Source organism: Saccostrea echinata, unplaced genomic scaffold (assembly GCF_033153115.1).
Source record: "Saccostrea echinata isolate AGI-Se365-2 ecotype Australia unplaced genomic scaffold, CSIRO_AGI_Sech_v1 ptg000037l, whole genome shotgun sequence".
NCBI classification, from domain to species: domain Eukaryota; kingdom Metazoa; phylum Mollusca; class Bivalvia; order Ostreida; family Ostreidae; genus Saccostrea; species Saccostrea echinata.
In genome coordinates, this window is record NW_026889786.1 from 2,650,990 (window position 1) to 2,664,892 (window position 13,903).

Sequence of the window (13,903 nt, forward strand, 5' to 3'; positions counted from 1 at the left end):
AATATGTTGGTTCCAAAAAGAATAGTGGCCTTTTTTCGCTGGGTTTACCCATCGCTGAGTTAAAGCATACTTCCCTTTTTTATTGCATGTATATCATGTGAAGTAAATGCATATCACTGCATGTATTCAATGTGCATGGAATACCTTGCATTTGTATGTATATTTGCGTAGTGCAGTCGTATTGTTGGAGAAACACCTTAAAACTAATAGCATCTATTTGTGTATACAAAATAGATGCCTTTATTTTACGAGAAAAGTATATTTGCAGGGACCTATATACTAGTATATAGGTCCCTTGTACGTTGGCTTTTAAGAGTCGGGCTTGGATGACACAGCAAGTGTCTATATAAAGGGTCGGGTTTGTTCTTCACATTCCTTTCTGCTGAACCTTTCAAAGGTAAAGACGCATAACAAATGCTTGCAAAAAATACATCAAATTTTTGCTTTGTAATTTTAAAAAATCGTATAATTTTCCATTTATGTATTGTTTTTCAACCATTTTAAAGCTTTTATTACTGTTGATGTTTATTAAATAAGGCGGATGATGTTGGATTCAAAATTTTTACGCAGCAGACGACGCACACGCGGTTATGCCAAAAAATAATTAATTTATCATTGTATTGTTATTAAATGATCAAATATTGGTTATCAACATTAATTATTGTCTTTTTGTTTCATACTGCGTCGAAATCGGAAAATGCAAACCCAGAATAGGGGAACAACAGTATGGAAACTCGGTCGGACCTTTTTTGTGGACACAGTGAGGATGGGTCAAAATATAAGTCAAAGAAAAGAAAAGCAAATAATCTGTGAACCAGTTGGAAAACCAGACATTGAATATACGTATCATCACAATCCAATATATCAGGTACATCCAACACCTTTGAAATACATAAATCGGTGAATGTTTATACTTGATTAATCTTTGCCATTGTAGAATGAGACAAAAATATAAGCAATAGTCTGCTAATACAGTGTATAGATATTGCTTCTAAAACTCCTTTCCTTAAAGTGTTACTTTTCAAGCTTAGAGTGTAGAATTTATTTCTATTTTTAAAGAAAGGGGGGGGGCTTACTAAGGAAAAAAACTATTAAGTTTCAAACAAAAGTACCGGAAAGTCAAGCTGAAAACAAAATGTATATAAATATAACTACCAGTAAATCCTACAAAATTATGTCACAATAAAATAATCTTTCAAAAATACATTCAAATCATATTTTATTTTTACCATAGAATTCTCTCAAAATAAGGTTAAAAGACTTACATTTGCCTGGAATTGTTCAAAACTAAGGTCAAAATAATTTAGATTGTGCATAGATGCTATTGTTAGGTGCACATTGTACAGCAGCCTTAACTTTGCCATTTGTCCGGTTATATTAGTAGAATGTTCTGGACCTATTATACATTTATATTAGGTTTCTATTTGTGAGAGGATTAAGTTTAGTTTTTGTGTAAATTCAGTTAGTATGTAATATAACAGATACAATGTTCTGTGTAATTGTAAAGTAGAACTTGGTGAATCTTTCAAATCCAACTATTAGGCACTACTTACAACAGGGCTCAGACTCAACAATGATTTGTTTGGAGAAACAATCAATTTATGAAAGCATCAGAACCAAAGAAAGCCCTAAAATTCTTGTTTCATGAAAGAATTTGTAATTAAAGTTAGAGCACTAGATTATAAAAATAAATAAATAAAATATCTCTAGTGTGTGATGAATTTAAATAAAAGGGAGAATGAAACCACCTATCTTGCCCAGAGAAGAGTATTGTTATATTTATTTAAATGCTCCAGAACTTTCCTGGAGTTCAGTGCTTTGTATTCATGAAATTTTAGACTAATGTTGTGAAAAGGAGGCTCTGATATATAGGTAAGTCATAAGATCAGTTGCATATCATAAGTTGTCACAGATTTACACTCGAGTTGAGCTTCCAACTCAATATATATGACTTGAAACGGGGGGATCTTAATTGTGTGGGGTCTGGGAGCAGTAAACCTCTAGAAAAGGCCTTTCTCAAGTCTTGTATCTTTAGGTGCTCTCGTCGAGGATTCTATTTGCTAGCTATTCAATTGAAATGAAATGATCTTGTAATACAAAAAGGGGGGATTTATCATTGTTAAACCACATAAATTATCAATCTCATATTGATTAAGTTTGAATGAAAAGGAATATGCAAATATTTTTATATTAACATCCATTTTGTATTACTGGAATTAGGATATCTTTGTTATGATCCTGTAGAGTGGAAATGAAAGGTTGGAAATTGCAACATCTTGCACAAGAATGTTTTGTGATCACTTATTAATGAATACATGTATATCTTAATGACCAATTATTAAATCAAAAAAGTAAATACAGTCAAACCTCATTGTATTGAACTTATTGGACAAGAAATAACTTTCAATTGAGATGACGGATATTTGAGATGTCAATATTAGAATGCTTGAGGAGTAGGTGTCAATCTGAAGTAACCATTATATTTAAGATATCAGTGTTCCAAATACCAAAGTTAATATTACAATTACTTCTGTAAAGCAATTAAAACTTGTAGAACATTCATCAGATTGTATGTTGCAAAATGAATATATGGTCTTATTTTAACTATATTTAGTTGTCTTTAGACATCAGAAGTGACCCAAAGAAAAACTTTGTCAAGTACATGTACCTTAAATTCTTCATAATGTAGCGATTATTTCTCAGAAGAGTCCTAGAAGGATGCTTATATTTTGTAATTTTATACAGATAATGCTGATTGTTTGACTTCGGGCATTGGGCTTACATTTTAAGGTGTTTGGATCTGAAACTCCTAACAGGGTGCTTATATTTTGTAATTTTGTACATGTATATAATGCTGATTCTAAGACTTCAGGATGTACATTTGGTTTACATTTTAATGAGTTTGGTTTTGTTTTTAATCAGAACACCAGAAAAATATAATTTCCTTTTTGGATCAAGTCCATACCGATAGCAGTACTAGTTATATTCAGGCTCATTGCATATGAAAATATATCTCCAATTGGTGTCATTAGTAGTCAAATATCTATGCCTAAAAGAATTTTATACTTTGCAATGCATTTTGTACTGCACTGGAACAATATGGTCATGCAGAGCTGTATAGAGTTCTGATGCACATACATGTGTCACAGGCATTAATAATGTTTATTGAAAGACTATTTATCAGAGGTAAAGGAATTAACACATAAATATGATTAGTTGAGTATACTAGTATTGCAAGCATCTGTAATAAAATTGCAGCCTAAAAATCACAGGTTCAAATTGGCACTGTCAACTTGCCAGATATCTTCATTGCAGCTAAACTGGTTATTGGTAAGTATGAATTTGAATAAACTTGTTACATGTATCAGGTAATGTATCTTTTTCTAGGAATATCATTAAGACCAGTATATATTTTCAAAATATCAATATTGTTATAATTAACAGTTCTACAACCATTGGTAACCATAACTAAGTAGTGTGATATATTCTTATAATTGTGTAATCTATATTTGGGTTGGGAATCTCCCGAGAAACTTGCATATTTAGGTATCAATAGGAATATAGTGAGATTCAACCTTGAGACTAGAGTTTTTGAAATGTGATTAAGGATTTCAAATAGCTCTGCTTAAAATTGCTAATTAGAGAGTGTCACCCTCGGTGACAGGAAACTTGGTTCATCAAATACATGTAGCAGCATATGCATTGGCTTTCCTAGCAATTTTCATGGATTGAGAATTATGCTATATGTAATGATAATGAATGAAACTCCCCCTATTTGGTTATAAATCTCCAGATATTTGTTTTGATTAGTTACAACCATGTATATAAAACTTCTCTTGGCTAATGGACAATTCAAAACAAAATGAACAAGCGATGGTAAACTTTATGTAAAGGCATTGCAAGGTGGCATATACATCTGTGAAGCAGGATATAGTAGGGAAGTTTCTTTCTACAAGACCAAAGCTTTATTAAGCATATAGGGAATAGATTTTCCTGTTATTTCCCGGTCATGACAAGAAGCACACGGCGGGTGTGACCGGTCGGCAGAGGATGCTCACTCCTCCATGGCACCTGATCCCACCTCTGTGTTTTAGAGGTCTGTGCACATGTTTGCTCTGCTCCACATATTTCGTTGGCAAGTTTTGATTACTTAATGTGCTATAGCACCTTTCTTAATAGAGGAAAATTCAAAATTTATTCCCAGTCTGCTGAAGGATTAACACGTGTGTAAGTACCCAGCGGGAAGGGGGGTCTTGGGCAGTATTGGTCGTGGAACAGTTGACTTGTTTTTGCTTCCCCCAATGTGTGGGGTGACTGCAATCTGTGCCAGCTTGCAGCCATGTGGCGTCTGCGCACACCAAGTCAACTGATAACTGAATATTTGTGTGAAACTTGTACTGAACTGTCACCTTGTTGATATGCTAATGCTAGTGTAAACTAAGCTAATAAGCTTACTCTTGGTGACAGTGATATATACTTTAGAGCTGTAATATATAGTACAACTTTGAAATATGAAAAAGTTTGATATTTGAAGTTTGAGATGTTTGATCTATCAAGTTTGAGATATTTGATATATTATGTACAAGATTTGATATATGAAGTTGATATGCTTGATATTTGAAGTTTGAGATATGACTTTGATTTTGAACAGTTTGTATGTTGATTTTGAATAGTCTGTATGTGTGCTGACCCTCCGCGGTAAACCCGGGACGGTTAGACTTTGAAACACACATGAAGTTTGAATTTGGTGGGATTGCCCAGTTGAAATGGCATCCCACAATGTTTGTATTTTCTTGTGCCACGGCCAATACTCGCCACAATAAATAAGTATAAATTCTATACTGAGTTTTGTGTCATTTTCTCTGTATAAATAATGTGTAACTATTTTTAGAAGATACAAGTTTGAAATGTGTTGTCGGTAAAGATGCAGGGAATACCATATTCTATCGTACATTTTACAGCGCTTTAGAATATTTTATGTCGATCGAAGTTTTCTATGCATTGTTCTTAACCAAAATTATGCATAAATATATGCTAAATTCAATATCCCAGAAAAAAATTGACAAAACAAATTAAGTTTGGTAATCTCTTAAAATAAGATGAGATAAGACAAAAAAAAAATTCCTTAACTGAAGTATTTCAAGCCTAAAGAGTACCAATTAAATTGTCCACGAGTTATTCAAGTTTTTAAATCAAATAAGTTTTTAAAGCAAATAGATAAATTGGTTTTGTCGATTTCACTTACCTTAGCAATCAGTTTATACTGATAGAATGTTAATCTCTCATAATCAAGGTGTTGATTTAGGGTGACTTGTCCATTTAGTGGATTTATGATGAATGTTTTTCCATACAGTGCAGATGCCTTAAAAAATGAAAATGGGCTTTTTTTTTTTTTTAGAAAATTCTTTTGAATCAACCAAATTATTGTTTGGTTGTATGTATGTGAATTACTACAGTTATTAAGATGCACTATTTTCTTATATTATACTTTCATGTAAATTAGTTGAATCTGATTCGTCGAGAAACATTTGTTAAAAAACACTATTACCCTCTTAATGATGAAACCACGCCCTCCAGTGTAGCAACAGTCAACATTTCTTGACGACGGGTGATATTCCGAAAGATATTGACTGCGCAGAATTTATGAGCGCACTTTTCAGTGTTATTTGTTTAAAACATTCAGTATAATATAATAAATACAACATGCAGTAGAGGGTACCACTGAACATTTGCACCCCTCGAAAACTATTGTCATCTTCGGTTGAACCTCGGTTGACAATGGTTTTCTTCGGGTGAAAATGTTCTGTGGTACCCTCAACTACATGAATTATTCATATAATGATCATATCTCTAAAATAGAGGTAAATATTATTTTTAGAATTTAATTGAAGCCCTCAATGGAAGTTAATCATAAGAAGAATCTTTAAGTTCTTTTTTTAATTTGAAATGAAATTTTAGGATAATTCTCAGCAAAATATCTAATTTCTTGGCCGGCAGACTGTAAATAACAAAAACAACATGTTAATTATTGTTATCTTAGCAATCACTCAAAAGGGGTTTCTCATTAAATAGCAAACCAAAAAAAAAAAAAAACCACATTCATTATAAGACTATAGAGATAATAACCTCCATATCATATGACACGGATCCTCCGGGTCCATTATCAGGGTCGGTAGCAGAGATGGAGATATTGATGGGAACAGCTAAATCATGATCCTAATTAAAAGAGATGACATTTATTCGGGAAAGGTTATGTTGTAGCTTAAATAATGAATAGCTAGGTAATGTTGTATGCAAGTATCAATAAATCTTATATAAAATACTTATATAACAGAATCTACCTCTGGAACTTGGATATGGTACGCTGGTTGTGAGAATTTAGGAGCGACATCATTTACGTCATTCACAAAAAGGGTTACCTCTAAGGCGGACTACAAAGTTAAAATTCGTTTTCATACACACAATAATCAAAATCTTTCAACAATTGAATATCTGTGCTAGGCCTGTAATTGCGAACAAGATCTTACCGAAGGAGCATCCTTTTCGACGCTAGCTGCAATGAATCTTAACAGATGTTGTGAATGTGTCTGAAAAATAAATTCAACAACTCAGACTTATTACTTTATGACAGCTTTTCTGTGTAATTATGGATTAAGAAAATGTGTTAAATATGTAAAACTACGTTTTTCAATAGAACATATTTAATTAAACAATAAAATGCGTTTTTGCTATTAGTTCGGGAATTAATGTTGCAGCTGTTACAGAAAAAATGCATAACCCCGCGCGCGTTATGTATTTTTTTTCTGCAATAGCTGCAACGTTAATTCCTGAACTTACAAAGAAAGAAAGACATTTAATTATTTATATTTATATCTGTACAAAGAGTAATTTATAGTAGAATGTAGTAGATGAAATATTGTATTATTGATAAGTACGTCATTGTATGTTTCATTCATGGAGCAGCCACTGCTCAAGAAATCCGTAGCAGTGTTTAGTGACTGATAAAGGGTACTGGTTTTCTTAAGAAATAATATTCAGTGGATGTAAATATGCATTGAATTCTTATTTTTGGATGTCGTAGTTCATATAACAGCACATGGCCGTGGCCGACAAATTGAATACCGCACATTAGCTTCAATGTTATATTTACATTCTCTAATTTTCTCTCTTCATAATGGACTTTTGCGAGAAGCACTGACTTTTACAGTCGACAGCTTACTTGGACATTTAAACTTGCCTTATGTATGGAGATACGGAATTGATAATAGATAAGAAAACCTTAATAGTGGTTATAGGTATCTTGTTTTGGGCACTAACATTAACTGGTATGTAATCAATACAAGAAATGATGGGAGGCAGAATTACATAGCTTAAATTACCTTATTTGTGGGGTTAGTACCTCCTTTCAATCTCATTTTCTGAAGGAATCAAATAAGGAAAAAACATTCCAGACGGAAAACTAAGCATGAGTTGGTCAATATGGGAAGGGAGGGGGTTGAGGGTAAGGTGGTTGCCGTTTCCTTCCTAGACAACGTAATATATGCTTCGAAATGGCCCATTATTATCGTTTAATTAGCTGTTAAGCTTAATATTTATATCACGAAAGAGCTTTCATACATGTATAATGTCCTAGTGTAAAAGTAAGCCGTCGATTGAAAGAGTCAGCTCTTCTCGCAATTTCCTTATTCTTTCTTTATGAATTTACCTTTCAGAAAAGGTGTGCTTAATAGAACGTAAGAGCCGTTGTTACGTGGAAAGTGAGCCGTTGTGACATGGAAACTTAAATAACGCTAATAAATATTCCAAGGGGAGAAAATGACAATTAAATTTAAATGTAAATTTGTTATATTTTTATGGTAATTTAATAGGGTAGTTGTTTTTGATTAAATTTAGCCAAAACAATAGACATTTTAGTATTTTAGAGATAATGTATATAGTTTCTACTGTGTATTTTACCGCACAGTGACAATGTTTCGTGTGTGTTATATAGGTAGGATATTGAATGTTGCAGATTTCCAATTGATTTTATAAAGAAAATTGCACCGAATGTAAATATACAATTTTGAAATTGACTTCAATATTTTTTTTCCAGTTGTTTTTTTTTTATATAATTTTTGATAACTATTACATGATTACCACGTACAGTTAAAACAAGTTAAATACTAATTGTGGGAAGAAAACACTTCACATTAAACTTATCAGGAGTGACATTCTTCAGATCACAGCATAAGCTAAATATTTAGAAAAAATGTACGACACATACAAATTTACAACCTCTCTATCTAGATTCTTTTTCAGAAAAACTCCCCAGGTACCACTTTGTGTATGTTTGATTGTAACGAGGTCACTGGTTTCTCCTGTTGCTATAACCGTTACAGTTCCACCATTTCTGTCTTGTGCTGTGATACTGAAAAGCTTCGTACCTGTTATTGTAATTGATATACTTCTTATTAAAAATAAATGTTGTTCTAAACATGTCTTTCATATGTTTCAGAATTCTTATATCAAATTAAAATGGTATATGAATCAAAATTTGTATGTTCATACCGGTATTCAAATATATACTCCGTGCGATTCGAACCGAATTTTTACCCACAAGAGGATGTTATTGTAAACTTGGATTAGATTTATATGATTTCAAATGAGAATGTTGCCTTCTTAAATTATTTTATACTCAGTGTTACAGGAATTAAATTTTATATTAACCGATGAAAGACTTTGTGTTTCAAATTGCAGACTACATGGAATGCATCATGGAGGTATTATCAAATGCATGTAATTTGAATGAATTTATGTTTTATTTTTTCTTTAAGAAAAAATGAATTAATACTTTTACAACCAATCTGACAGATGCGGACTCTGTTTTGGTTGAATGATTGATTGATTGTTTATTGTTTAACGCCGAGTCGGCAATATTTCAGCCATGTTTCGGCGGATATGTTTTGGTAACGAACAACCAAATCCGATTATGTGAGCATGATAACACCCCCCCCCCCCCCAATCCTTTTCATTTTTCTACATGCTTTTGATTACATTATTGACAATGCTCGACGTGGGAGTAAATCATCTTAAATTCTTTTATTTTAACACCATGTCTCACCAGTCGTCATTTCAAATCGCGTCTTCAGAGATATTTCAGTTGCCATTCTTGATTTTATATTTACGTAAATTAAGGTCTTCCGTTCCAACGGAAGACCTTCTACTGATTCTGATGGTTAAGATTATTATTCTTTTTTTTTCTTCTTTTTCCTAGACGCCAACTTTGAGACCTCATATCTCGTTTATAGACGTTACAAAACTCTATCAGAATGCTGTCAAACAGTTCAAAAAGTCACTTCCGCTTTTGAGTTATTGCCCTTTAAATGAAAATTTATTAGGCTTCATTTCCAGACAAAGGCTCCGAGACTACAAAAGCTGGAGCAGAAATTCTACCGAATTTAGATAATAGAAGGATTGAAGTTGTGCACATCGGTTTTTGTTTCTCGATTTCTGTATTCAAAATGGCGCTAATTAGGGGTCAAAATTTAGAACGCCTAAAAGAGCGAAAATTTAGACATATTTTCTTTTGTATCTTTAAAACTAAAAATATTTTGATAAGACATGTAGAATAAAAGTTGTGCACAATTCCAAGGCCTTTCATTTGACACCACTAAAAAGGGGCTGGCCCCTCAAATTAGGGATCTGGAGCCCTTTAAAGTTTTTGCTTTATAACTCAAAAACGGTAAATATTTCGAAATCGCTGTCGTTAAAAAAGTTGTTCTTTAACATCTTATTGATTTCATGAAAATGTTATTTTGTTCGAATCTTGTGTTTTAAATGCGCCAGAAGCTTGACCCATATACAGGTAACTGTTTTCATTCAGCAAGTAAACGAGAACTCTTCATGCGTGTAACTAAAATAAACTTACTATAAATAATAAAACTGGCTACATTAGATGCTAATATTCTTTAGAATAAGGTTCTTGAAGTGTTTTGTGCTTTATTTCCAAGTTATTTTTTGACCACTTTTCCTTTTATTTAATTTTTTCAAAGTCGAATAAACCAGTCTACTAAAAAAGGGGGAAAAAAGATAACCTTTTCTTCTTATCACATAAAAACAAACAATATACTGAGAAAATAAAACATAACTTTGAAGCATAGACTATTTACAGCCATTAAGTGTGCACCTTTTACATTCACCTTGTGTGTTTACAATTATGTAACACCTCCCTTGATAGCGCGTGGCAAAGGAGGTCACCGGGGATCAATCGGCGTGTGTGATCCAGCGACCTAGTCATACACAAAACAAATCATAGAATGGCCATTCCAAATTCATTTTGTAAACTAAGTCATGAGTGGATAAATATGTTGAATCTTTCAGATTATTTCATAATATCTTTGATTAAATCGCTAGTGCATTTTATTTAATATTTTATTCGCTGAATTACTGGAAAGTTGCATAGTTATTTTTATAAACAATTTATTTCTCGATATCGAGTTAATTGTCTGTTTTATTCATAATAAAATTCAAAATATGTAACCTTAATTAATTCCTACTAGTAATGGAACTTTTGAAACTTAAATGTACATGTATGTAATCTAATATACGTTCTTTTGTCGACGCCCTTAAAATGTACAACTGTATACATACAAAGCGCCCCAAATACATGTATATGCATATCGAGCGTATGGAAATACAAAATCCCACATTCACACGCGCCTCCAAAATATGTAGAATGAGACATACATGCGTAACTGTATTTGAATATTACAAATTTATTAGACACCTAACCTTGAACAAATTATTTTTTTCTACTAAACTTGTTATTGTATGCGAACAAAATGATAAACATGTAATTATTTATAGGTTCCCATTATTTTTTCTGAAAATCAGAACACATTTATCAGCTCTCTTAAGGTTTTACGGATACATACAATGTACACGCATGCAAGTACAGAACATGCACGTTTTATAAGTGCATATGCAATGCGCCCCAAATATATGTATATCGAGCGTTTGAAATTCAGAAAAATTCTAAATCTCAAGTCTTTTTTTCCCATTATCTTTGCAATAAAATATCGGTTAAACTGAAATGATTTTATTGATTTACAACATATATTAAAGTCAATTATAGGTCCGCTGAGTTGATCATGAGTTGTTTTCATAACGGGTAGTCCTCCTGGCCAGTCATCGTCACGGTTTGTAACATCGTAATTACACAGGTAAATACTAAGATGTCAATCCATATATTTTCCATAAGAAATGAATTACCGGGAGATGTCTCGTTTTCTCTGATCATATATTAATTGACAGAGTTTATGAACAGCTGTTAAAACATAGGCCTTTGTAAACCGGTAAATCACAAAAAAGAAAAATCCGAGACAAAAAACAGAAAATATAAATGTCTTTGGAAATAACATTGCCTTTAGATAACTAAAATAAATTAATGTCCGCCGATTTTTGAATTAATCTGAACATTCATTGATGTGTACCTGTACAAGCAGTGTGTATATTTTTATGAAGCCTTCGTCCAAACGAACAATATAATAAATCTTGAATGAATTAACTAACCCCTCAGTACACACACATTCGCCTACACCTGAAATCTAATCAAAATCAGATCTTTTTTACGGCCCGAAATTCTGATAGTCGCTGTATTTCTAATCTGATTGACTATACATGTACAGTACAGGCAACGCGGATCCCGTATTTCCCGCGCCCCGTCGCGGTATAAACACAACGCGGGATTTGGCCAGGTGAGACAGGTAAACCGCGTTCCCTCCGCGGGAAATTCATCACCTACCTGTCCCCGCCGTGGTTAAATCATCGATCAACTAGTATCGTAAACAAACGGGAGTTATCTCCCCGAACAGGAATTTTGCGAAATTCCCTCTTTAAAAAAAACATATTAAAATCCCGCAGTGTATGTATATTTATGAAAGTATTTTCTTTTATTTTGCAAAAGGTGAAAATAATGAATGAACAAAAAAAAAAAAAAATGTAAAGCAGAATATATTTAATCGTTTTTTTATTTTATTTTATTTATTATTATCAATTTTGTTAAGCGACATATTTTTTAAATAGTATCAAGAAAACTATTTATAAGCTGAGTCATTTGAGAGTTTAACGTGACAAATTTTAATGTCGGAAATATAAGTTCTAATAACTTCTCTTTTCAAATTATATGCGAACTGCAATGTTACATACACGTGCTAATCAATAGTCAGTGCGAGTTCCGATTAACAGTTTTCAGCATTCCTATGAGGAAAAAAATATATCTATATACTGTTCATGTTTTTTTTTTTTTACCAAATTTAGAACAATATAATTCATTTAAATAATTTCACTTTACTGTGTTAATGTGCAAGCATTTCCCTGAAATTGTCGAATGACCGGAAAGCTGTAAAATTCGATGGTGAGCGTTTGCAGTGAGTGGGCGCGTGAACGTTATAAAAGATATCAATAAAATATAACAATTTTTTTCCCTCGATATTTACTTCTTTTGTAAACAGTGGTTTGTTTTTAAATTAAACATTTCTCCAATTACAGAAGATGGAATGTGCATGGTGATGTACTTCACAAAACAATTAAAACGAGGGGGGGGGGGTATATCACTAAAACTTATTATTATGTTCCCCAAACGAAGTTTGGGAACATATTGTTTTTACTCTGTTTCTTATTAAGGTCTTCCGTTTCAGACGGAAGACCTTATAGTGATTCTACTGTTTATTATTATTATTATTTTTTTCCCGTTTTTTGTCCAAGCGATTTCTCAGAGATGGCTCGATGGATTTTCTTGAAACTTTCAGGGATTATGACAAATAAAATAAACTAAAAATATTTTTAAAGATTTTGCCAAATTCACTTCTGGTCGTCAGATATGTCCAATTTCCGTTTTTTCAAAAGAGATCATGTCCGGACGATATCTCAGAAACGGTAAAAGATTAAGACTTCAAACTTTTAGGGATTATAGATCATGACAAGTACGTTTGCAGAATATGTTTAAATCTGTCAGCCGTCACTTCCGGTCGTCACAGGAGGAGATCAAAGAAATCGAAAATTTTAACTTTTCTTATTTTAATTAAATCTTGCATCGCATTATTGCATCTGTTTAACAGTTTCGAAATATGTTAGTCCCACCGGAAACAGAAACGTCAACTTCCGGTTATAAGAGAAAAACTACATAATTTGAGTATTTTACTTTCCAATAAATATCGCTTATAGATGAAGTATTTGAAATGATTTTTAGATATGTTATTTAGTCTGCAAATGTCTAGAGTAACGTCAAATATCTTGGTAAAATTCACTTCCGGTCGCGTGTTTTACTGTCCGCAAAATAAGAACTTGTCAAAGTGAGATCTCAGAAACGGTAAGAGATTAAGACACCAAACTTATATGAGTAATAGAACTTAATGAGTAGGCAAAACCTTTTGGGTTAATAGCGTCAGACGTCACTTCCGGTCGTTACAGGAAGTGATCAAAGAAATCGAAAATTTAAACTTTTCACTTTTGAAATAAAACTTGCATCATATAATTGAATCTCATTCACAGTTTCTATATGTGTTGGTCTCACTGGAAACAAAAAACGACACTTTCCGATTATAAAAGAGAAACTATGTTATTGGGATTTTTAACATTCCCAAAAATATCACTTATTGATAAAGTTTTTGAAATGATTTTTACATATGTTATTGAGACTGCAATTGTCTAGTGTGAAGTCAACCATCTTAGGAAAATGCACTTCCGGTCGCGTGTTTTTCTGTCCTCAAGTTGAGATTTTGTTCCCCTAAATGCTCAAAAACACTACATGACTGAAGTCAAAAACTTTCAGAACTTATAGTTAGTTACCAGTTTATCTACATCATGTAAAAATCGTACGTTGTCGTCACTTCCGGTCGTGACAGGAAGCGATGCAAAAAAGTGA

The 13,903-nt window shown here is 32.6% G+C and overlaps 1 protein-coding gene across 1 annotated transcript in view; it reads right to left on the bottom strand.

The window, feature by feature from the left end:
• LOC133200099 (cadherin EGF LAG seven-pass G-type receptor 2-like) overlaps nucleotides 1-13,903 on the bottom strand; it is a 34,077-nt gene that overhangs the window by 11,622 nt on the left and 8,552 nt on the right. The window contains exons 4-8 of the mRNA XM_061335835.1: nucleotides 8,275-8,423; nucleotides 6,528-6,587; nucleotides 6,342-6,431; nucleotides 6,127-6,216; nucleotides 5,246-5,362 (exon numbers count right to left, since the gene is read on the bottom strand). Of these exons, the coding sequence (XP_061191819.1) occupies nucleotides 5,246-5,362; nucleotides 6,127-6,216; nucleotides 6,342-6,431; nucleotides 6,528-6,587; nucleotides 8,275-8,423 (506 nt within the window). The remainder of the gene's footprint in view (nucleotides 1-5,245; nucleotides 5,363-6,126; nucleotides 6,217-6,341; nucleotides 6,432-6,527; nucleotides 6,588-8,274; nucleotides 8,424-13,903) is intronic.